Here is a 25320-nt window from a genome sequence, read left to right as displayed (position 1 = left end):
GGACGAAAAAGAAAATATGGCTTATTTCTATGGGATGAAGAGAGTAATAAATAGTTAAAGTGGGGAGAAAGTAAAGTAAGTAAGAGAATAATATAGATACGACTATCTTCTATATTATTCTCTCTGTTACTTTACTTTCTCTTTACTTTAACTACTTATTATCATCTTCGTAAAATAAAGGCAAAAAAGAAATCAATCACTTGAGATGAGACGGAGGGAGTATATGCTAAACAAATGGAAAGATTATATAAAGATAGGAAGACAAATCTCAACAAATCACTGGGATATCATCAAACTCATTAAAATTTCTAAATAAAAACTATAATCATTTAATTATACGCATATTTTATTCAATCAATTATACTTTATGTATAGAATGAGAATCGAGAATAAATTCAGACTTAAGATGCAAGTAAACATTCTAGTGCACCGGATTCGTGGGGCGCACGATGTCGCCCCTAATTTTTATTTCTTTGCCTCAGTGTGTGCCCCGCACTAATTCCAGTATACTCATATACTACCAATACTTAAGGCCATTTCGGTAAGCAATAACAGGGCATAGAACATAGAGATCGGACAGAGAATCCCATCGAATTAGTCATATGCAATATGTTATATGCATATAGAAACACCGGTTGATAATTCACCTTCTTGAAAATAATTATGTCGTATAAAAAGTTTCACATGACTATGACTATGACTATGACTATGACTATGACTAGTACTAGTATTTTGTGTATGCAAATAAAATTAGACGGTGGAGATAGCAAACCCTTAAAATTGATTTTCTTGATCCACGTTCCACACTGTGTTGGCAGAAATAATTTATTTGTTAAGTTGACGAAGTAACGCACTCTTACCTACCTTCAATAAATGTGATTTGCTATATATGCTAGAAGTCAAATGTATGACGCTGCTCATACATGATACATCATCTCCTTCAATGAAGTCTTAGTTACTTTCCCCTGGCTTCAATTTATAAACAAGAAAACATATAAAAAATCTTGACGCCAATTTCTTGGATATGTCTAAAAACTACGACAACTGGGAGAGACTAGTCGAAGCCGTGCTGAAAAAAGAGGAGTTCAGGCAACTTGCTCTCCGCCCCTCAACAAGTTTCAGCACAATCAGTGACGACACATCATGGTTTGACGATGACTCCCAAGAATTTCAAACACTTTCCGACACTGAGTGGGACGGAGCGGATTTGCTGGAGATTGTGTCAAGATCTGTATCTCCGGTGGTCTATGCAAAGAAGAAAGAGCTATACTCGAGTCTTTGCAACTCTCCGATTCTTATTGATGCCGGAAAATTGGTATTACTCAATCAGTATAATTTTATTATATATTATTATTTAATAAATTAAAATTCTTTTAAAATAATTTAAAATTATAAATCATACTTAATTTCAATATAATATATAAGTATATAACTATAATCAATTATGTATATTATTACTGTATTATTATATTATTTATAATTTTTATTATTATCATAATGATAATTAATAATTTATTAAATAATTACTACCTCCGTATTTTAAAAAGAGAAATCTTTAAAACGACATAAGTTTTAATGTACAATTGATAAAGTAAGAGAGAGAAAGAAAAAAAGTAATGGAATTAATGTTAGTGAATTGTGAGGTTTACTTTATAATAATGATATAAGTGGTAAATAAGTTGATATATAGGGGTTTAAAGATTTCTTAAAATAGAAAATTTATGAACTAAAATGGAAAGAGTTCTATTTTTAAAACAGAGCTTTTGGCTGGAAAGAAAGAAGGGGAAGAAATGCTACATGGTGAGAGCAAGAGAGCTGGGAATTATCTGGTGTGGCGACACACCAAGTTACTGGGACCTCACATCCCATCCAGATTCAAGGTCCCTTCTTCACAATCCCAATCCCAATCCCACATTTTCAATATAAAAAAAAACAGGGCTTCTTTTAACAAATAACAAATGTGGTTTTAAACCAATTGCAGATTCTCAGAGGTTGCCCTGTTAAAAGAAGTTTGCTGGCTTGAAATCAGAGGCACCATAAACACAGGGATGCTATCCTCCCACACCGTCTATGGTTGTTATCTAGTCTTCAAGCTGGATCGAAATAGTTACGGACTCGAATTGGCCAATGCATTTGTGAGATTGATGAATGATAAAGTCGACGGCGATGATGAGATTCTGGATCACTTCAGGCGGGAGAATGCTCGTGACCGGCACAGCCGGACTGGAGAGGCGCCGGTAAGGATAGGCGATGGCTTGACTGAGATTGCTGAGGTGCACCTGCAACGCCCAACTGGAAAGTCGGAGTCCCCCGGGAAACAGAACTCGTGGGGTAGGAACTACCGACCCCACGGTCGACGGCGACCCAGCCCTCCGCCGGTAAGGATAGGCGATGGGTTCACGAAGAAGGATGAGATGCAAAGCGCCAGTGGTTCTCAAAGTGGAAGAGTGGCTGTGAGGAGAGGCGATGGATGGATGGAGGTGGAGTTGGGAAGCTTCTATAACGATCGAGGTGCACACGGTGTGGTCGAAACATGGCTGTTGGGGAGGGAAGGCCATCAATGGAAGTCGGGTCTCATCGTTCAGGGTGTTGAGTTTAGGCCCAACCCATTATTCCTTTCTTCATTTTCCAATTCTTAGACTAATGCTTCATTGCCTTGTGTAATAGATATACACTTCGTTTCAAGGATTTGAGGTACATTAATTGAACTTGGTGGTTACATATTTTAAATAGGACTTGCAAATTTAAATCATGAATTTGCATGCAATTAATTTCTAAAGTGATTCACATATGCACCCCTAAAGTATGTTGGAAAAATAACGAAATACTTACGGTTATACCGCACTTATCGGGGTAAAAAAAATATCAAAATGTTGAATTTTTAGTACTGTATAATATTCTTTAAAATAATAGTATAATAATATAGCAAAAATTATAGTATATATTGTAGTATTTGATATACCAATGTATAACAAATATACTAATATTAATATGTACAATAGGTTTGATTCCACTTTCAGGAATTAATATTTGAAATTAAGTAATACGGAGTATTTTTTTATGGGCTGTTCTTTTTCTTTAGTTTTTATAGAAAAATGAACATAAATTTAAAGATCGTATCATGTGTACTCTAATTCGAGACCTTTTACCACTCTACCACTAGTCCAACTTATACACACATTTTTTTTCCTTTAGTTGATTGAAGAAGAAACAGGGCCTGAGATCAATTGAGCATATATATATTTTTTAGCATCACCAACATTGTGCTTTCGCACTCCAAACCACAACACATCTAATTGCAATTTTGATGCGCGCATCCCTTGCGGATTCCAAACCCGGTAAAAAACTGACAGCTGTCATTTGTATGATCAACCATTTCCCACATTTTTATTTCCCGAGCAAATTATTAAATAAAGGACAAAAATGAAAATAAGTACAAATTTTCAGGGACGGAGCAAGTAAATTTTGATGCTCCATAAATTAAACGAAGAGTGGAACCCTCCTGCATATATATTTACTTAATCCAAATTTAATTAGAAGACTTATTATGTGGAGATAGACATGCCCACCGGTTCCGGTTCCGGCGGTTAACCGCCGAACCGGAACCGGCGGTTCCGGAACCGGAACCGGAACCGGCGCAATATTCCCGAACCGGAACCGGCGCAATTCGGTTCGCGGTCCGGTTCAGGTTCAAGATATTTCGAACCGGAACCGTCACCGAACCGGCGGTTCGGGACGGTTCGGAACAGGCGGTTAACCGTGGAACCGCCGGTTCCGGCGCTTAAATCGAGGCAGGGGGATGGGGGCCGGTGGTGATCTTCAAAAACGGTCGAAACCGCCGGTTTTTCGGCGGTTAACCGGCGGTTAACCGCCGGTTTAGTGGCTTTCGAGGCGGCGCGGAGCACGAGGCGACAATGGAGCAGCTTTTGCAGACGGTTCGTTGACCGAACCGGCGGTTTTATTTCGGAAACCGGCGGTTTTGGCCCGGAAATATGAAATGCACTTCGTTCTCTCTACGCGGAATATGAAATGCGGTATAACACCGCTCACCAGGTACGTGCTCCTCCTAGTCCTTCTACATTTGATTTTGGTGGAGGGGATTTTTCCAATGTCATGATCGATCCCGACGTAGTATCACAATTGCAAGATCTATACGGTACTACAACCAATAGGACTAGAGCGACTAGTGAATTAGATATATATTTGGAATCGCGCTCTATTTTTCAAGATGCAGGTCCTCCTACTCAACAAATTGACGTCCTTAATTGGTGGGGAACACATGACAAAGAGTTTCCGATACTCTCCATCATGGCTAAGGAGATATTCGCCGTTCCCGCTTCCACCGTCGCCGTTGAACAAGCTTTTAGTGTCGGCGGTTGTGTCCTAGACGACAAAAGGAGCAATCTCTCCGCCAAGAACATGGAAGCCACTATGTTACTTGACGATTGGGCAAAGGCGGACATGAGAGCACAAGAGCCGGATTTCGACTTCCGTGTAGAGAGTGATGGTGAAGAATTTTCTTCCGATGGCGATGACGAGGTCAGAAGCGATAGCACTCAACATTAGCAATGAGTCGACGGGGGCGGTGAACGGCGAGCACTGCCGACCAAAAAGGTAAGCAAGGTAAGAGAACTACGTGGGCTTTGATTCCTCAATACAATTGTGGATACGTAGGCACCTCAACTTAAATTTGAAAAGTTTAACTTCGAAAGTTTAAGTTGAGCTCAAGCCCTTTTCAATTTTTTTTTCCCCCCTATTTCATAGATCATTCAGGATGCGGCTATGTTGTACTTGAAGATCATTAAAATATATTCCCCATTTGATAAATATCAAATGCGGAATATATTTTAATGATCTTCAAGTACAACTTAGCCGCATCCTGAATGATCTATGAAATCTTACCTTGGAATCAACCTTTTTTTCTTGCAAAATGTTGCCCATTTTCTAAGCAAACACATATCAGCACGCTATATACACATTGCTGCATTTCTAATAGGGGCAATTTGATCTTCCAAAGCAATCAATGCATCTCGAACACACATAGTCAGAACATTATTCAAGCATCTAGCATGGGAAAAATCAGAACAAACTATCTATTAGTACTAATTTTTTCCATGCTAGATGCTTGAATAATATTCTGACTATGTGTGTTCGAGATGCATTGATTGCTTTGGAAGATCAAATTGCCCCTATTAGAAATGCAGCAATGTGTATATAGCGTGTTGATATGTGTTTGCTTAGAAAATGGGCAACATTTTGCAAGAAAAAAGGGTTGATCCCAAGGTAAGAGAACTACGTGGGCTTTGATTCCTCAATAAAATTGTGGATACGTAGGCAACTCAACTTAAATTTGAAAAGTTTAACTTTGAAAGTTTAAGTTGATCTCAAGCCCTTTTCAATTTTTCCTTTTTCCCCCCCATTTCATTTTTTTTTAAATTTACCTTCCGAGTCCGACGAGGCGACGAGCCGACGCCCGACGACACTTGTAAATTATATTACATTGTTGTATGTTGTTGTATTGTATACTTATGTATTGTAAATTGTAATGTATCGTTGTCCGTTACAACTCAAAATCAATAAAATTTATTTCATTTTCTCCTTATTCGTCTTATATGTGTGCTTGAATTATGCATTGTCTTGTTCCGATTTGTTGTATAAAGCCAAATTTCAAATTTAAAAAAAAAAAAAATAATAATTGAACCGGCGAAACCGCCGGTTCAAAAACCGGAACCGCCAAAACCGCCGGAAAACCGGCGGTTCCGAACCGGAACCGGAACCGCCCGGTTTTCGAACCGGAACCGGAACCGTGAAATAGCCTTACGGTCCGGTTCCGGTTCCGCTTCCGCCAAAACCGGAACCGGCGGTTCCGAACCGGAACCGCCGGTTTTCGAACCGTGGGCATCTCTATTGGAGACAGGAGTAGACGAAGACTTTGAGTATCGACCAAAAAGTCATTCCACCTTCCTCGTTCATGTACCTGAGTGTATACTTATATGATTTCTCGTCAATTTATTTAAAAGAAGGAGCGATCCGATATGTCGAAAAACTACGACAATTGGGAGAAGCTAGTCGGAGCCGTGCTGAAGATAGAGCAGTTCAGGCAGCTTGCTGCGCGCAACTCAACAAGTTGCAGCACCATCAGCGACGACATGTCATTTTCATGGCTTGACAATGACGCCCCAAAAATTCAAACACTCACACTTTATTACGATGCAACTCATACGGAAACCATTTGGGGAATGTTCCTTTCTCCTCCTCAAGAATTGCACTCGGACTTAGAAACAGTACCAAGATCTGTACCTGGGGTAAGACAATAGCCCTGTCTTTTTGACTTACGTTTGTTTCTTTTGCTATTACTAATTCAAGTGCCTTTTGTAGAAGGTGGTTTTTCTTCCTGTTGGAGCTAGAGAATTTGTGATTCAGACTCAAGATTCTCCAGCGCAGTATCTTCCTTTCTCTAGCAAATACGAATACGATTCCAATTCCAGGTCCTTCATCGATCAATATTCATAATTCATGCTTTTTTTTGCGTTCTACTATTACAATATAGAGTCTATCGTTGGCGTTGTATAGATTTTTGAAGCGGACATACATATTTTGTGGTGGCATATCTTAAACTAGTTTGAGGGGCAGGTTTGAAACTGTGGAGATCAAATCTTTTTCAGCAGTCGATATTCGAGGGAAGATCAGAACGCGTCTGCTGACCTCGAACACCATTTATGGAGCATATCTAATCTTTAAATTAGCATACGACCCCTATGATGGTGAGAGGGGCAGAGGGAGAGAGAAGGCCGTATGCCGTAGTGATAGATGGACAGAATTCCAAATCGGAAGTTTTTATGTGGACGGTGCAGACGAGCAGGAGATGGAAGCGCGTGTCGTCGAGACAAGTAACCGATGGAAGGGTGGTCTTTTAGTTGGGGGAATCGAGTTTCGACCTCTTGTCAGCGTTAAGCAACTCTGATATCTTTTTGTTTTATAAAGTAAGGAACACAAGCTTTATTAGGCCATGTTCGATTTCCTCATTTCAGATTAATCTTAAAACGACAACATGAACACATATATGTTTATCAATGGTATTCGACATGTATAGTGTGTATCACTAATTTTGATTCCAACACTGGGAACATACAAATTAATGAAATGAAAGATTATTATATGAGTGGATGGTGACTAGTCATGGATGACATTAAATCCGTTTCCCAATAAATTAAATCCGTTTCTCCCCACTTTTAATTTATTTTTCAATTTTTTCCCCAAAATTCACATTTTCATCTATAAATACTCACACTTCCACACCAAAAATTTTACACCACTCTACACAATTCTCATCTAAATTCTCTCATCTTGTCTTATCAATTCTCAATCTTTCACTCAAAAAAAATGTCCGAGAAACGCAATTTTCGGCCCCTACTCAAACCCAAGGTTCTCAAGTTCCGGGTGGCTACCGGCCTTACCCGGTAGACGACCAAGATGCCCCCGATGGGCGATACGGGTGGGCACCCGAACCCAGATCGGGAGGGAGCGGCGGCTCTCAAACTCCTCCTCTTCCAACTCTTACTCCTACTCCTACTCCTCGTGGTGTCCGCACCCCGTACACTCCGGCGGAGATGGATCAATTATTCAAAGCCTATTTGAATATCTTCGAAGATACGGAGATAGGCACAAACCAAAGCGGGGATAGGTTTTGGTGGCGCGTCTCTCACCAGTACAATGAAAACCGTCCGGCTGGAACCATCAAGCGCAATGAGAGTATGGTGCGCAATGACATATTCAAAGCCAACGAAGAAATTCAAAAGTTCCAAGGGTATTACCTCTAGGAAGAGCGGTCGGCGTGGAGCGGCAGGAGCGAGCTCGACATCATCACTGCCGCCTTGGCGACCTACCAATCCTTAAATTACAAACCGTTCAAGTACCTCAGTGCTTGGCAGGAGGTGCGTGTGCATCCAAAGTATAGGGGAGGCGTATCATCCTCCTCCAGCTCCTCCAGCAAACGGTCGAGATCGGTATCCCTATCCGACACCGGCGAGGACGAGGTTGCTAGCCAGCTTGCCGGAGCTAACTTGGATAGCCCCGACGCCGGCCGCAAGGAAGGAAGAAGGCGACGACCAACCGCAGTCGGACCGCGACTCCATCCGCCCCCGCTCCCGCTCCCTTTGTGCCACATCAACCCCCACCAACTCGTTGTGGACCCTTTTGGCCCAACTCAATTTGGCCGATAGGTCAAATATGACCCCCGAGCAACTTGATTCACATTTGGAAATGATACGGGATCTCCGAAGAACATTGGGGATACGGCCAAATGAATAGTCTTCCACGGTGGTATTTTTTAGCATTTAATTATGTATTTTTATTTTTTAGGATTTTAATTATGTATTTTTATTTTTTAGGATTTTAATTATGTAATTTTTAATTTTTAGGATTTTAATTATGTAATTTTTTATTTTTTTGTAATTTGTAATAAGATTTCGGGTATTTTTAATGCATTTTAATATTGTGGAAATGTTTTTATTTAAATTGAATAATAGAATGGTGGGACCCTTGAACATGTCCTTGCGGAAGAGCATGGATGTGAGTGTTGTGCTCTTTGGGAAGAGCATGGAGTAAAAAAGTAATAAAAGATGGTCCGGGCCCACATCCGTGCCCTTGCCAAAGAGCAATGATGGGGATGCTCTTATGTAAATTTCAATTTTTAGCAATAAATGTTAACTACGATTTATATGTACTTTTTTTATAATAACTTTAATTAGTTTAATATTAAGGAGATACATAAGTATTGGGACACAAAATCCTAGCCGTCCAAAAGGAACATAACTAAGATGAAATCACGGATGCTTTTGATTTTAGCTTTTCATACCCACTTTGATTAACGTCCTAATCACATTTTTCTACGCCACCATTGAAATAAGATGAAATAACGGATGCTTTTGATTTTAGCTTTTCATACCTACTTTGATTAACGTCCTAATCACATTTTTCTACGCCACCATTGAAATAAGATGCGCTGAAGTCTCTTTCCTAGAAAAACACTCAGGCCTATTATATACTAGTACTCCACATTTATTCTGTACTAGTAGCATTTACTCTACCCTTTCCACAATAATAAAAGTCAGTCTGTCATTTTGGTCTCTCTCATAATAAGAGTTACATTTCACTTTTACCATAAATGGTAATTAGGTCTTACATTTCACTAACTCGATTCACTCACATTTTATTATAAAATCAATATAAAAATAGGTTACATATTCCACTAACTTTTCCAATCCATTATTATTTATATTTTTTTTAAATCCGTCTCCACAATAAGAGTGAGTCATATTGTGGGATTGAAGGAGTATTTAGTGTTTCCCTCAGCCGTAACCTAGCCACAAACTCCTCCTGCCACATTAGCAGCACTAAAAACTCCTACTTTCACATCATCAGGACAAGCAACTGGACAAGTCATAACACAGCCATAGCCTAGCCACAATAAACAAAATTATAAAACAAATAATTAACAATCACACAAAATACGGAATTGAATGTACGACACAGATAGAGGAAAATCAATAATAATATTAAAATTTTAAAAGTACATTAATTAAAAAAATTACATTAATTAAAAAAAAATTTACATTAATTAAAAAAAATCTCCTCTTCCACACATGAGCCCACCCGGCCTCCGCCTCACTCCTCGCCGTCGTCGCCGCTATCCGGTGATGGATATTTTAGTGTAATTGGATTAACTTGATTGATCAATATGATCATAATGAGACATAAATAAGCTCGAAGTGCGGAGTGCACACTTTTTTGAATTCGTTATGATTGGACGGAGTTTCGGGGGCAGTGCCCCGAGAGCGGGGTCCAAGGGGCGGCAGCCCCTGGCGGGGTCTAAGGGGCAGAGCCCCTGGCTGGGTTGAGCTGGGCCGATAATGTAATTTCCGATAATTGAAGGACCAAATTACAATATTTAAAACCCATCAAAACTAAATAAAAAATATATAAAAAATCGGCGGGCCGTTCGCTCTCCAATCGGGAGTCTGCAATGGCAGCCAGCCGATCGGCGAGGGCATCGGCTAGCGCCCGCAAATCGGCATGCGCTCGCCGTTTTTCTCGCCGATTTGCCGCTCGCCGGCTGCAATGGTTCGGCGAGCGGACCGGCTAGCCAGTCCGCTCGCCGCCATTGTGGATGCTCTTACACCAAAACTGAAATCTCGAAATTAATTAGTGTTTCAGACTTGAGTTGAGTTGAAAGACGAGCAATGGAAGCGGTGTCCATTGTTTTAACCACACTAAATGCGTTGGTGTCAGAGAAAGACAAGTTCTTAAACGGCGTTGTAAAGGATATGAAGGAGCTGGAGAATCAGCTGAGAGAGATGAAGTAAATTATGGAGCCTAAAATATCTCCTACCATGTTTAGGATTTGTTTCCTTGAAGTATATTTCCTTGTGATAGATTTATTCCTTAAAAGATATTTCCTTATGGAATATGTTTCCTAGTTTGACTAGAATTAGGGCTCTCTAGTTACTTATAAATAGAGGTGCTCCCTCATAGTTAAATCATCATGAAATTATATAGTGAAATCCCTGGCTTGGCATCGCCCCCAGACGTAGATACACATTGTATCGAACTGGGTAAACAACTTCTTGTGTTCATTCTCTTTCATATTCGTGATTGCCTGTGTTTATTTCCCAACAACTGGTATCAGAGCCTAGGGTTTAAGAGGCAGAAATCACGATGGGGATCGACGAGAAAATTGCTGTAGAGAAGTTCGATGGATCTGATTTCGGATTTTGGAAGACGCAGATTGAGGATTACCTGTACGGTAAAGATCTCTGGAAGCCTTTAAAAACCAAACCCGAAAAGATGGAACATGAGGAGTGGGAGCTGCTGGACAGAAAAGCGATGAGCGCGATTAGGCTATCGTTGTCCAAGGATGTGGCTTATCACACGACTGCAGCAAAGTCAACAAAGGAGATGATAAAGATCTTGGAGGACATGTATCAGAAACCATCAACGGCAAACAAGGTACATCTGATTAGACAATTGTTTAATTTTAGAATGCAAGAGGGAAAGCTGGTGCAACAACATCTCAACGAGTTCAACATGATTACTTCGCAACTGAACTCGGTTAATATAAAATTCGATGATGAAATTCGTGCCCTGATTTTGCTATCGTCTCTGCCTGAGAGTTGGGCTGGCACAGTGACAGCAGTTACTGCTGCAGAGACAAAACTAACAGTTGACAGAGTAAGAGATCTGATGATTGGTGAGGAAGTTCGCCGGAGAGAATCAAGATCTTCTACTTCGGGGTCAGCACTGAATACAGAACAGAGAGGCAGATCGAAGGGAAAGCAAAATCGCGGAAGATCAAATTCCAGAGGAAGGAGTCAATCCAAGAAGGATTTGGATAAAGTTAAATGCTGGAATTGTGATGAGTTTGGGCATTTTAGAAATCAATGTGAGGCACCGAAGAAGTATAAGAATAAGGATCGGAAGGACAAGAAGACAGCAAACGCTACCATGTCTGATGACGATGGCGAGGCGTTGGTCTTGAGCGTCAGTAGTCCGATGGAATCGTGGGTATTGGATTCTGGGGCGTCGTTTCACTCCTGCAGCAATGTGGAGATAATGGAAGACTACGTTTCTGGCGATTTTGGGAAGGTACATCTGGCTGATGACGAGCCCTTAGATATCGTGGGAAAGGGAAACGTGAAGGTAGTGACGTCCAATGGATCCGTAATAAAACTGAATGGAGTCAGACACATTCCTGGATTGCAGAGAAGTTTGATTTCGATTGGGCAGCTTGATGCAGAAGGGTACACCGTGACGTTTGGCTGCAACAATTGGAAGATTACCAAGGGAGCTATGATAGTAGCTCGAGGTAAGAAGGAGGGTACGTTGTATACCACAACTAACTCCAAAGATTGCATTGATATTGCAAGTGAGGCAAATAATGCAGATTTGTGGCACTGTCGTCTTGGCCACATGAGCGAGAAAGGGATGAAGATAATGTGCTCAAGAGGTTTACTGCCTGGCTTGAAAACTGTTGAAGTTGGCCTGTGCGAGGATTGCGTGTTTGGGAAACAGAAAAGGGTGAGTTTCTCAAGAGGAGACAGAAAATTGAAGACACAGAAGTTGGAGATGGTCCACACTGATCTATGGGGACCAGCACCTGTGAAGTCCCTAGGAGGCTCTGAATATTATATGACTTTCATCGACGACTCTACTCGAAAGCTATGGGTTTATTTTCTGAAGAGTAAATCCGATGCGTTTGACGCTTTCAGGAAATGGAAAGCCCTTGTTGAAACTGAAACCGGGATGAAGGTGAAGTGTCTAAGATCCGATAATGGAGGAGAATATGAACTTGCAAAGTTCAAGGAATTCTGCGCCGAGAATGGAATCCGCATGGAGAAAACTGTGAAAGGAACTCCACAGCAGAATGGAATCGCAGAGCGCATGAACAGAACGTTGAATGAGCGAGCAAGATGCATGAGGTTGAAAAGTGGATTGCCAAAGAGTTTTTGGGCAGATGCAGTCAACACAGCTGCATTCCTAATTAATAGAGGTCCATCAGTTCCCTTGGAATTTCGGATACCCGAGGAGGTTTGGACAGGAAAAGAGGTAAATCTATCTTTCCTACGCATCTTTGGTTGTGTTGCTTATGCTCATGTTAGTTCCGTTGAGAGAAGTAAGTTGGATGCTAAATCTATTAAGTGTACGTCCATTGGTTATGGAGGCGATGAGTTCGGTTATAGACTCTGGGATGAGCAGAACCGTAAGGTTATTCGCAGTAGAGATGTCATCTTCAATGAACAGGTATTGTACAAGGATAGATTGGAGGCGTCAAGTCCCAGCAGTTCTGAGCCACAAGTGGTCGAGCTAGACATCTCAAACTCGAGTGGGAGCAAGGAGAGTCAGAATGCTGAAGAGGTGCTTGAAGAAGAACCAAGCACTCCACCACCGACTATTCCGCTGCCTAAATCGACTAGAGAGCGACGTGCACCTTATAGGTACTCGCCCTCTAATTTCTAGTTGTTACTTACTGATGGTGGTGAGCTCGAGTGTTATGCAGAGGCAGGAGAAGGCCCTGATAAACAAAGGTGGAAAATTGCCATGGATGACGAGTTTGCCTCTCTTCTCCTAAATGGCACATGGGAGCTTGTGGAACTTCCTAAAGGGAAAAAGGCATTGCATTGCAAGTGGGTCTATCGAATCAAAGGTGAAGCTGATGGTAGCAATCGCTACAAGGCTAGGCTGGTTGTCAAGGGATTTGAGCAACGATACGGTATTGATTATACAGATGTGTTCACTCCTGTTGTGAAACTAACTACTATTCGTTTAGTGTTGAGTATGGTAGTTGCAGAAAATCTATTGTTACATCAGATGGATGTAAAGACGACATTCCTTCATGGTGATTTGGAGGATGAGTTGTACATGACACAGCCTGAAGGATTCATAGTAAAAGGAATGGAAAACCTTGTATGCAAGTTGAAGAAGAGCTTGTATGGTTTAAAGCAAGCTCCAAAGCAGTGGTACAAGAAGTTTGATGGATTCATGATGGAGATTGGCTATAAAAGATGCTACGCTGACCATTGTTGTTACTACAAGAGGTTTGACAAGAGCTATCTTATTCTGTTATTATATGTTGATGATATGTTGATCGCAGGAGGTGATCAAAAGGAGATGGATAAGTTGAAAAGGCAATTGTCTGAACGATTCTCCATGAAAGATCTTGGAGAGGCTAATCAAATTTTGGGCATGAGAATCGAGCGTGACAAGGCGGCAGGAAAATTGTATCTTTCGCAAGCTGCTTACATTGGTAAGGTTTTGGAAAGATTCAACATGGATAATTCGAATCCAGTAAGTGTGCCTTTGGGCAGTCACTTTAAGCTGTCGAAGAAGGAGTCGCCGAGTACAAAAGAAGAACGTGCTGAAATGAAGAAAATTCCTTATGCTTCAGCAATTGGCAGTATTATGTATGCAATGGTGTGTACGAGGCCTGATATTGCACAAGCAGTGGGAGTAGTGAGCCGGTTCATGGGTGATCCGGGCAAGCAACATTGAGAAGCAGTTAAATGGATCCTTCGATACTTGAGAGGTACTACAGAAAGCGTCTTATGTTTCAATGGCAAGAATGTCGAGCTGGCAGGTTATGTGGATGCAGACTTGGCGTCCAATGATCTTGATGGGAGAAGAAGCACAACCGGGTATGTATTTACTTATGGTGGTACTGCTATTTCATGGACTTCTAAGTTGCAGAAGACTGTTGCTTTGTCTACTACGGAGGCTGAATATGTAGCTGCGACAGAGGCAAGCAAGGAGATGGTGTGGTTGCAGAGTTTCTTAGATGAACTTGGGAAGGAGAACAAGAGTAGCATACTCTACAGTGATAGTCAGAGTGCTATTTTCTTGGCGAAGAATCCAGCGTTTCATTCTAGGACAAAGCATGTGGAGTTGAAATATCATTACATCCGACACCTAGTGGAAATGAAAATCCTGCAACTTGTGAAGATACTTGGAAGTGAGAATCCTGCAGACATGTTTACTAAGGTGGTGACCTTAGAGAAATTGAAGCTATGCATAGCTTCAATTGGCCTTGGAACTTGAAGAGAAGGTTTGGCGATGCTAAGCGGATGAAGGGATGAGATCACGAGGAAATGGTTGTTTAGGAGTTGTTAGTCTCCAAGTGGGAGATTGTTAATTATGGAGCCTAAAATATCTCCTACCATGTTTAGGATTTGTTTCCTTGAAGTATATTTCCTTGTGATAGATTTATTCCTTAAAAGATATTTCCTTATGGAATATGTTTCCTAGTTTGACTAGAATTAGGGCTCTCTAGTTACTTATAAATAGAGGTGCTCCCTCATTGTTAAATCATCCTGAAATTATATAGTGAAATCCCTGGCTTGGCATCGCCCCCCAGACGTAGATACACATTGTATCGAACTGGGTAAACAACTTCTTGTGTTCATTCTCTTTCATATTCGTGATTGTCTGTGTTTATTTCCCAACAATCTCCTCAAAGACGCTAGCCGAAAGCAGCATCAATGCGAAAGCGTGCGTGGCTGGATAAGCGACACGAGAGATCTCGCATACGCAGCTGAAGACGCAATCGCAGTATGCGCCGTCGAGAGCTATTCCCATTGGTGGAGACGATATGCCGGAATCTATCCACTCCACCGCCTGCAGTCCGAGATCTCTTGCATCAAGTCCTCCATAGCAGGACTCCGAAAAAGCATGCAAGACTACGGCATAAAGAGCATCTTAGACATAGACACAACCGGAAGCTCTGACTTAAACTGGTCCAGGAGAACGTTCCCTGATTTTCTCGTGGAAGACTGTTTTGTTGGGAAGGAGGATGAGCTGAGAACGCTTGTTTCTCTGCTAGTCGGCGGCGACAACCACAGAGTTATTTCAGTATGGAGCATGGGTGGCATAGGCAAAACCACAATTGCCAAAAATGCGTACAATCACAGGACTGTGACAAGTTTCTTTGAATCTTTCGACGTGGGTTTGCGTTACTCAAAAGTGTAACGTTCGATCAGTTTTGGAGGATATTCTGAAGCAGCTAGCGCCAGAGAATGTGGGAGGCGTTTCGAGTCTTGAAACGAGATGTCGTCGTTGTCGAGCGCCCAACTTTGGGTCATGACATGGACGGCAAAAAGGGGCGGTTGAGCGCGAGATCAGCCTCGTCGGCAACCTTAGGAGATGTTTCTTGTTTGCTATTCAATTGAGCAAAAAGAATGATAATTTCATATATTGATTGAATGAATAAAAAAGATAACAGTCTATCCTATTTATAATGCTACTGACTTAATGAACAAGAAAACAAAGATATAGAAAAAGATATGCTAAATCCCTATAATATCTAAACTAAATAATAATAATATAGGTTCGTATAAACTCCCCCACGGTTAAAATCCACCTTGTCCTCAAGGTGGGAACCACGAAGCAAAAAGGAGAGTTGAAAGCAGAAGCTTCGGCGAGGCAACTCCTCCTGGATCAAACACATACCGAACAGATGAACGTCTCCCTTCTTCACTTCCATAAAAAATCAACAAAGGAGACCCAACTTTGTTGGAAAAATTCCTTGCCAAATCGAAAAACTTGTCCACGCCTCCCAGAATGCCCAAGCATGGCATGTCATTACTCGGAGGGATCAACCTTACATCTTTGTCTAGCGACGTTGATCGATGATTCATACTTGGAACATCACCGACATTCAAATCCACATAGACACAAGCAATTACGGGCAAATCGGTGTAAGCACCATCTCCTTTCTTGCCCCAACAATTTCCAACAACATTTTTGGATGACACTTGAACAACATTGAGTGAGGCGATTATCTTCTCCACTTCACCAATAGAACCATCCTCCTCTTTATCTTCTAGCAATGTCTCCTCATTTTCACCAATCTTCTCATCATATACCCCAACGAGCACTTGCAGTGACTCATTGTCGTTCTTGACAATTCCTTTGTTCTTGACGAACTCTCCTGGGGACTCGTTGTTTGGAACATCAAGAGGAGCGCCATCATTGTGAACATCGGTAATGTCATTGGGAACATCATCACCGAATACTATCGTGGGAGTATTATCAGTTTTCTCTTCGGCTAAATTCTCATCTTGAATGTTCTCCTCAAACTCCTCCCCATCATCCGCATAACATAGAATGCGTTGTTTACACACATGTCCCCTCACCCATTTCTCGGGACAGTGCCTGCAGAGACCCAACCTGGACCGTTCTGACTTCTCCGCTTGGGAGACCCGTATTAGCGGCAGGCGTGGCTGCTCTGGAGTTTGACTGGTCACACGCGCGGGCTGACTGTACAGGTCTCGCGTTGGCTTTTCAGTGGAGTAGCGGGGCTGGTGGGAGGCGGGCTGGACTCGCGCTCTCACCTCCTCCCGAGGGCGAGGTCGGTCCCAGCACATCTCCGAGCGTCGGGGCCGGTCAACGGTCGGGTAGCCGTGGTCCTGCTGTTGAGCCGGTGGGTCCCAGCACGTTGGGCGGTGCCGCTGCGTTGCGGTTGGCAGGTAGCGATCAAACCCTAATTGGGTCTGATGATCTCTGCGATCAGATAGGTGGCCACCCCTCTCGACGTAGCCACCGCGGTGTCGGGGCCAGGCGTCTTGCACGCGATCGCGGTACCCGATGGGCTGGTATCTCGGTCGTGGGCGACGATCAGGTGGATCCAAGTGGTGTGAGACGTAGGGTGATTCTGGATCAGGCCACGACGGCGGACGGAGTACTTCCACCCGGCTGCTCGGAGGGTCCCAACTGGTTACACGGCGAGGTTGGGCCGGCTGGTAGGGACGGAATGGCTGTGTGGCCTGAGGGAAGTCGTATTGACGACGGCGATAGCTGGCGTAGTCGTATGACATGTTGACGGACTGAGGCGTGGTTGTGGTGGATGATGAACGTCTGACTTCGACGCGGCACGCGGGAATCCTTCCCGTCAGGCGTTGCAGAAGTAGTGTTGTCCTGCGGCTAGAGCTCGGCGGACAGGCGAGACTCGACAACCAAAGCAGTTGCTGTGCGCGGAATATTTTCCGTCGGACAGCGGTGTAGCTTCGGTTCGAGATGGTGGGAGGGTCAGCTCTCAATGAAAGCACCAGTTGTTAAGGACCTAAATCCACACAAAATCAAGAAACGAGATGTCGTCGTTGTCGAGCGCCCAACGTTGGGTCATGACTTGGACGGCAAAAAGGGGCAGTTGAGCGCGAGATCAGCCTCGTCGGCAACATTAGGAGATGTTTCTTGTTTGCTACTCAATTGAGCCAAAAGAATGATAATTTCATATATTGATTTAATGAATAAAAAAGATAACAGTCTATCCTATTTATAATGCTACTGACTTAATGAACAAGAAAACAAAGATATAGAAAAAGATATGCTAAATTCCTGTAATATCTAAACTAAATAATAATAATAGAGGTTCGTATCAGATATGCAGTTGAATCAGCAGCTCTATCAGATACAAAGTGCTAAGCGATGCCGGATTGTTCTCGACGATATCTGGGAGACTTGTCACTGGGATGGCCTCAAACATGCCTTCCTTGCCCGCACCTCGCAAAGCAAAATCTTGATCACCACGTGCAAACAAGCTATAGTAGAGTTAGGGATTTATTATGTGTCTAGGATGGAAGTTGAGCTTCTAAAAGAGGATGATGCTTGGGACTTACTCAAGAAGAAGACATTTCCCCCTGACATCAATCCAGGTAATTTATCAATAATTGCAAGTGTTGTTTATATGAAGAGAATCTGAATTTAACTTGTGTTTTTTTTTTCAATACAGAGTTTGTACGTGAAGAATCTACGTGCACACTTGGGAAGCAAATGGTAAAGAAATGTGGTTATTTGCCTCTAGCAATCTCTTTACTTGGAGGGGTCTTGAATGAGAGAAATTCAACGAGAGAGTGGGAGTTGGTGAATGAAAATATGGATGCATACTTATACAACGTCGGAGATGGAGATGGAGATGGAGATGGAAATGAAAGTAAACTGGAAGCGGTAGTAAATTTAAGTTATGATGATTTACCTTATCATTTGAAGCTGTGCTTTCTGTATTTGGGTGTATTGAGAGATGGTGAAAGCATGGCTGCTGTTGATCTATACAGAATATGGATATCACAGGGCATGATTTCAGAGGAGAATAGTGATAAATCTCCGATGGAGCTTGCAGAGGACTACTTAAGACAGCTGGTCTCGAAGAGCATTGTCCAAGCCAAACGTAAAGATGCCAGACATAGAACGAAATATACGTCATGCAACCTTCATTGTGTAGTAAGAAAGCTATGTTTGTCGATGGGGAAAAAGGAGCACTACCAGGTGCAAACTCTCGAGTACACAGGTGGAAGATTTAGTTCCTTTGTAGATCATGCCCTGTCACGTGTTAAAACGCGACATTTGGTTATCCATTTCAAAGCAGAGTTGCAAGAAGATGATGGTGAATGTAATGATCAGCTATATAACACCGATACGCCACCCTGTTGCCGTATCGCGTATCGGATACGTATCCGATACCGATACGCGACGGATACACCGTCGATACGTATCCTGGGCGTATCCGCGAGCTGAGCCGTATTGGGCCGGGAAACCTCAGATTCGATACGTATCCTTCGGCGTATCCGCGAGCTGGGCCGTATTGGGCCTTCATCCTCCTCTATCTGCAAAGATCTGAGGTTCTCCTCTTCGAAATCAACGTCCATCTCTGTCGAAGAACTTCGCAACTTTCAATTTACGAACTTCAATCCGATTTGGGAACAAAATCGACAGTTAATCGGATATGAAGAAGAAGAAGAAGAAAGGGGAGGCGCCGCTATTGCCTCAACTAGGGATTGAAGAAAATTGGAAATGGGAGAATGAATTGGGCAAGAAGTAGTCACGATGGAAAAGGAGTATATTTGGGGCTCATTTTTTGGGCCAATTTATTACTCCATTAACTTTGTCTAATTTTGTAACTATAAATAAATATTTTGATCAATATTATTGGTAATATGGATAAGTATAACCAAAAAATCGATGTGGTGTAATCGACCATAAAAGAAATTGACTTTAGCTTTTAATATTTTGTAATTTTATTATTTTTATTTGTATAATAACATTAGAATATCTATTTTGTAATTTATTATGCACTATTATTATTTATTAAAAAAATAGTTAAAACGTATCCGCGTATCGGGTTGTTTGGGAAAGAGCCGTATCCGCGTATCCGTATCCTTCGGATACTGATACGCGTATCCGTATCCGTGCCGCATAGATGATCAGCTTGGAAAAGAAGATAGTTGCAAGCATTTAAGGTCACTTCATTTACATAATGATATAACAGGGAGGGTAAATATTGAGCTTCCAAGCACAGTTGATTTTCGAAGATTCAAATCACTCAGAAGTCTAGCTTTCGAGGGATTCAAATTTGTGCGAGGAAAGCTACCAAGAGGGGGTTACTCGTCTTGTTCACCTCAGAAATCTGCGTTTCCGGAAATGTGAACTTGATGAGCTACAATCGTCCATAAGCAATCTGGTCTACTTAGAAATCCTTGATTTCCTGATATCTAAGAATACTAAAATTCCAAAGTTTTGAAGAAGATGGTCCGGTTAAAACAACTGCTCCTTCCTCGTTATGACAGGGAAAGAATTGGGGATTATCGATTGAAATTGGATAAGGGTATAGATCAGTTGGAGGCTCTACTGGTACAGGGGCTGAACAGTTCAGTGCATGAGAATAGTTGTTATAAGAGAATGAAGAAGCTCCGACGTTTCTCAGCGTATATATTTGACAAGGAAAGCTATACAGCTATTATGAAAGCCATTGATTCAAACTGGGAAAGGTTGGTGTACACTTTTATAGTAGTGGAAGAAGGTTGGGAGTTCACATCAACGAACTTGAACCAAGCATTCACATGCCGGAATCTTACTGACTTGGTGATTCATGCTCATTTGGGGAGGCTACTAACGGAGTGCAGGAGCAACATCATTTGCTCAAACATAGCAATATTATGCTTTAACAAAGGCAAAATTGAGGAAGATCCAATGGAGGTACTCGGAAACCTTGCTTCCTTGAAACGCATGTGTTTCCACTTGGGATCATTCATCGGTGAAAGGATGAGGTTGCCCTGCATCCAGTTTTCCTTGCGTCCAGGTGTTTGAACTGAATGACTTGCAAGAGTTGAGGGAGTGGAAAGTTGATGAAGGTGCCATGCCTCTTCTATCGCATTTGTATATTCGCCGTTGTCTTGGTATGGAGATGGTTCCACAAGGATTGAGTGCTATTTCTAATCTTCAAGATCTGATCATTGAAGGAATGCCAGAATTGGGAAGAAGGGTTATGTCTGATAATGGTGGTAGAGAAGGAGAGGATTTTCACAAAGTTCGCCATGTCAGTAAAATTACCATCAAATAATATGTACTCTGCTCTGGTAATGCTTCTTCTACTACTCCCATTTTTAGCTTTTTCAGTAAGAGACTATTCCCTATGTTGAGTTATTTGATAAGACGAAATTTGTGAATGAGATCATCAGATGAAATGATGATGCTTTGTGCATGTTAGGAATAATTGAAACAATTTGTCTTGACTACTACAAACTACTCCTAATTACTATTGAACAAATGAACAGAAGAATTATTAAAGCAAGTTGCATTGAACACCTTAGCTAAAACTCATAACTGGGGGATTCATGCATTAGGGAAATACAAGTTGCATTGACCACTTCCATTTCAGGTAAAGCTTATAAATATGGGACAATCATACACTCTCATCAAGGTGTTTCCCAAGTTTCTCATTCTCAATTTTTCGCTATCTGGCTCTGGTAATTGGCGACATTTTAAAAAATTTAGTCAGAAAATTTGATATAAATATAAAATTAAATCACGAAGTTTAAGTGGAGTAATTGGTTTCTGAGTTGTGAGGAATTCATTGGTTTCAACGATTGTCAAATTGCGCAGATTGAATGGACCTTTTATCTACGTTGCCGGGTGAGTGTTTATCGGAGATTCTGCAGCGAACTTCGCCTGCGGATGCCTTAAGATTCGCTACGGTCTCAAAAGGGTTGAAATCCGCGGCTGATTCCGACGTTGTTTGGGACGGATTTCTGCCGAAGGATATGCCGGAAATTATATCAAGATCTGTATCTCCGGAGCCGGCGGTCTACGCCAAGAAGAAAGAGCTATACTTGAGCCCAATGTTTTAAAAACCGGACCGGCAAGCACCGGCAACGTTACTGGTTCACGGTTCAACCGGTCCAACCGGTCAAATCACTGGTCTAACCGTTTTACGGTTGCAAATATATATAAAAATATATTAAATTTAGTAAATGATTTACAATTAATAATATATCATAAAACATTAAACCTTATAGATAATTAGTGATGTATAAATATAAATAATATTAAAATTTAATAAATATAATCAGATATATATATTTAATATTAGTTAGTCTAGATAAAAAAATTAATATTTCATGTATTAAAATAGATAATGTTTATATTAATTTAAAAAAATTGATTTCATAAAATAATATATAATTAAGTACGAATTAAGTACTTATTAATTAGTTTAGATAAGATTATTCATTAATGTCAATAGCTAGGGTATATAAATTAAGTATGTAATATAAAAAAATTATTTATAGTAAATAATGAATCTTATATGGTACTAATAATAATATAGGTGGTAAGTAGAGGATCATTAAAATATAAAGGATGATAATTATATAGTATATTATAATTAACAATTATATTAAAGAATAATAAAATTAATATGAATTATTAGTTTTTTTAGATAAAATTAATGGTTAATGTATAAAAATATTTAATGTTCAAATTGTTCAACGAGCCCATGTGGTGGAATGATAGAGGTCTTTTTAACTAGAAGAGAGGTCATGAGTTCAACCTCTACCAACAACAAATTTTAAAAAAATAGAAAACTGGTTTCCTGTTCACGGTCCAACCGGTCCGACCGGCAGGTTCCACCGGTTCACAGCGGTTCAATACAGTGGTGGTTTAAAGGGGTGAACCGGACCGGACTATCTACCGGTTCGCGGTCCGACCGGTCGAACCGGCAGGTCCGGTCCGGTTTTTAAAACATTGCTTGAGCCTTTACAACTGGTTTCCGGTTCACGGTCCAACCGGTCCGACCGACCGGTTCACAACGGTTCAATACAGTGGTGGTTTAAAAGGGTGAATCGGACCGGACTACCTACCGGTTCGCGGTCCGACCGGTCGAACCGGCCGGTCCGGTCCGGTTTTTAAAACATTGCTTGAGCCTTTGCAACTCTCCCATTCTTATCGATGCTGGAAAATTGGTATCATTCCATCCTTCACTCATAAATACTACTAGACTATTTACATTAAATAGTTTGGGGTTTTGATAAATTAATTTTAGCCGTCTTCTGAATTTAGATCAGGAAACCGTCACTTTGTTTTCTGTCGTTGATTTTTCAGTTATTTGTGCAGAAATGAATTGGTCAAATAATGCATATTGTACAAATTCTTCCTTCAATTAGTTTTATGGGGTATGAATGAAAAATAAGAGAACAATAATTTTAATTTAGCAATTTGTTGGATTGGATTTATTTCCAATATTAATACATTAATTGTAAACATAGTACAACTAAAAAATTATTTTATCGAAAATTAAGTTTTGATTAAGTGCTATAATCCTTGAAACACAACATATTTTGAAACAGAGCTTTTGTCTGGAAAGAAAGAAGGGCAAGAAGTGCTACATGGTGCGAGCAAAGGAGCTGGGAATTATCTGGTGTGGCGACACCTCAGGTTTTTCAAGGTCCCTTCTTCACAATCCCACATTTTTCAATGAAACATGGTTTCGTTTAACCATTGTCCAATTGCAGATTCTCGGAGGTTGCTCTGTTAAACGAAGTTTTCTGGCTTGAAATCAGAGGCAACATAAACACACGGATGCTATCCTCCGGCACCGTCTACGGATGTTATCTCCTCTTAAAGCTAGACCAGAATCCTCGCGGGCTCCAATCAGAAAATGCATTTGTGAGATTCACGAATGATGAAGTCAATGGTGATGATGAGAGGGCAGCTATTCTGGATCACTTCGAGCGGGAGAATGCTTGTGACCGACGCAGAGGGAGTGGCAAGGGGCCGGTAAGGATAGGCGACGGCTTGACAGAGATTGCGAAGGTGCACCTGCAACGCCCCAGTAGATCTCAGCAGCGGGAGAGTGGAAGAGTAGCTGTGGGGAGAGGTGATGGATGGATGGAGGTGGAGTTGGATAGCTTCTATAACGATGGAGGTGACGATGGAGTGGTGGAGACATGGCTGATGGGGAAGGATGGCTCTCAAATGAAGTCGGGTCTCATCGTTCAGGGCATTGAGTTTAGACCTAAGCCATGACTCCTTTCTTGATTTTCCAATTCTTAGACTAATGCTTGATTGCCTTGTGTAATAGATACACACTTCGTTTCAAGGATTTGAGGTACTTTCATTGAACTTGGTGGTTACATATTTTAGATAGGGCTTGTCATGAATTTGCATACAACTAATTTCTAAAGTGATTCACATAAGCCCCACTAAAGTATGTTTTGACTAGGGTGGAAAAATAACGAAAAATACTGACAGACGAATATGCTGCATATATTATTTAGTCTACATTAAATTAGAAAGACTTATTATGTGGAGTTGACGAAGACTCTGAGTGAGTATCGACCAAAAAGTCACTCCACCTTCCTCGTTCCTGTACCTGAAATTAAACTTACACATATTTCCCCTCAATTTAAAAGAAAGAGCGACCGATATGTCGAAAAACTACGACAACTGGGAGAAGCTAGTCGGAGCTGTGCTGAAGATAGAGCAGTTCCAGCAAGTTGCTATGTGCAACTCAACAAGTTGCAGCACCATCAGTGACGACATATCATATTTATGGCTTGACGATGACGCCCCAAAATATCCAACACTCTCACTTTATTATGATGCAACACATACGGCAACCATTTGGGGAATGTTCCTTTCTCCACCTCAAGAATTTCACTCCGACCTACATACAATACCAAGTTTGGTACCTGGGGTAAGACAATAGCCCTGACTTACGTTTGTTTCTTTTGCTATTACTACTAATTCAAGTGCCTTTGTAGAAGGTGGTGTTTCTTCCGGTTGAAGCTAGAGAATTTGTGATTCAGACTCATGATTCTCCCGCGCAGTATTTTCCTTTCTCTAGAAAATACGAAAACGGTTCCAGGTACTTCATAGATCAATTTTCATAATTCATGCTTGTTTTGCGTACTACTATTACAATAGAGTCTATCATTGGCGTTGTATAGATTTTTGAAGCGGACATACATATTTTGTGGTGGCATATCTTAAACTAGTTTGCGGGGTAGGTTTGAAACAGTGGGGATCAACACTTTTTCAGCAGTCGATATTCGAGGGAAGATCAGAACACGGCTGCTGACCTCGAACACCATTTATGGAGCATATCTAATCTTTAAATTAGCATACGACCCCTATGATGGTGAGAGGGGCAGTGGCAGAGAGAAGGCCGTATGCCGTAGTGATAGATGGACAGAATTCCAAATCGGAAGTTTTTATGTGGACGGTGCAGACGAGCAGGAGATGGAAGCGCGTGTCGTCGAGACAAGTAACCGATGGAAGGGTGGTCTTTTAGTTGGGGGAATCGAGTTTCGACCTCTTGTCAGCGTTAAGCAACTCTGATATCTTGTGTTTACTTTGTACTTCTGCTCCTTCGTTTACCAGAAATATGCAACAGATTTTCTAATACTATTAGGCCATGTTTTATGGAGTACTAGTAAGGACCAAAAGTTTTATTAGGCCATGTTCGATTTCGTAATTTCATACTCCCTCCGTCCCACAAGA

The 25320-nt window shown here is 41.4% G+C and overlaps 4 protein-coding genes across 6 annotated transcripts; all 4 read left to right on the top strand.

The window, feature by feature from the left end:
* The first annotated feature begins 800 nt into the window (after positions 1-800).
* On the top strand, positions 801-2730 carry LOC121795987 (F-box protein PP2-B11-like). Its single transcript, XM_042194671.1, has 3 exons — positions 801-1315; positions 1759-1880; positions 1982-2730. The coding sequence occupies exons 1-3, from the start codon at positions 1025-1027 to the stop codon at positions 2637-2639; spliced, it is 1071 nt and encodes a 356-aa protein (XP_042050605.1). The 5' UTR covers positions 801-1024; the 3' UTR covers positions 2640-2730.
* Positions 2731-5914: 3184 nt separating this feature from the next.
* Positions 5915-25224, top strand: LOC121795989 (putative F-box protein PP2-B12). Of its 3 annotated transcripts, XM_042194674.1 has the most exons (4): positions 5915-6305; positions 6379-6488; positions 6634-6967; positions 25162-25224. In XM_042194674.1, the coding sequence occupies exons 1-3, from the start codon at positions 6036-6038 to the stop codon at positions 6962-6964; spliced, it is 711 nt and encodes a 236-aa protein (XP_042050608.1). In that variant the 5' UTR covers positions 5915-6035; the 3' UTR covers positions 6965-6967; positions 25162-25224. The 3 variants fall into 3 exon arrangements, with proteins under 3 accessions (XP_042050608.1, XP_042050607.1, XP_042050609.1); XM_042194673.1 differs by lacking the exon at positions 25162-25224 and having other exon boundaries at positions 6634-7167; XM_042194675.1 differs by lacking the exon at positions 25162-25224 and having other exon boundaries at positions 6574-6775.
* LOC121797003 (putative disease resistance protein At1g59780) lies at positions 17930-20881 on the top strand. The gene is made up of 5 exons (XM_042195748.1): positions 17930-18200; positions 18278-18934; positions 19811-19964; positions 20109-20517; positions 20621-20881. Exons 1-5 carry the CDS (start codon positions 17930-17932, stop codon positions 20879-20881), a joined length of 1752 nt encoding a protein of 583 aa, XP_042051682.1.
* LOC121797002 lies at positions 21294-25224 on the top strand. The gene is made up of 8 exons (XM_042195747.1): positions 21294-21657; positions 22744-22781; positions 23166-23263; positions 23331-23798; positions 23900-23926; positions 24151-24514; positions 24582-24685; positions 24816-25224. The coding sequence occupies exons 1-8, from the start codon at positions 21429-21431 to the stop codon at positions 25156-25158; spliced, it is 1671 nt and encodes a 556-aa protein (XP_042051681.1). The 5' UTR covers positions 21294-21428; the 3' UTR covers positions 25159-25224.
* Positions 25225-25320: the final 96 nt, after the last annotated feature.

Source organism: Salvia splendens, chromosome 3, assembly GCF_004379255.2.
Source record: "Salvia splendens isolate huo1 chromosome 3, SspV2, whole genome shotgun sequence".
Taxonomy (NCBI): Eukaryota; Viridiplantae; Streptophyta; class Magnoliopsida; order Lamiales; family Lamiaceae; genus Salvia; species Salvia splendens.
The sequence above is the reverse complement of the archived record's forward strand: the minus strand, read 5'-3'. Positions and strand labels throughout refer to the sequence as shown.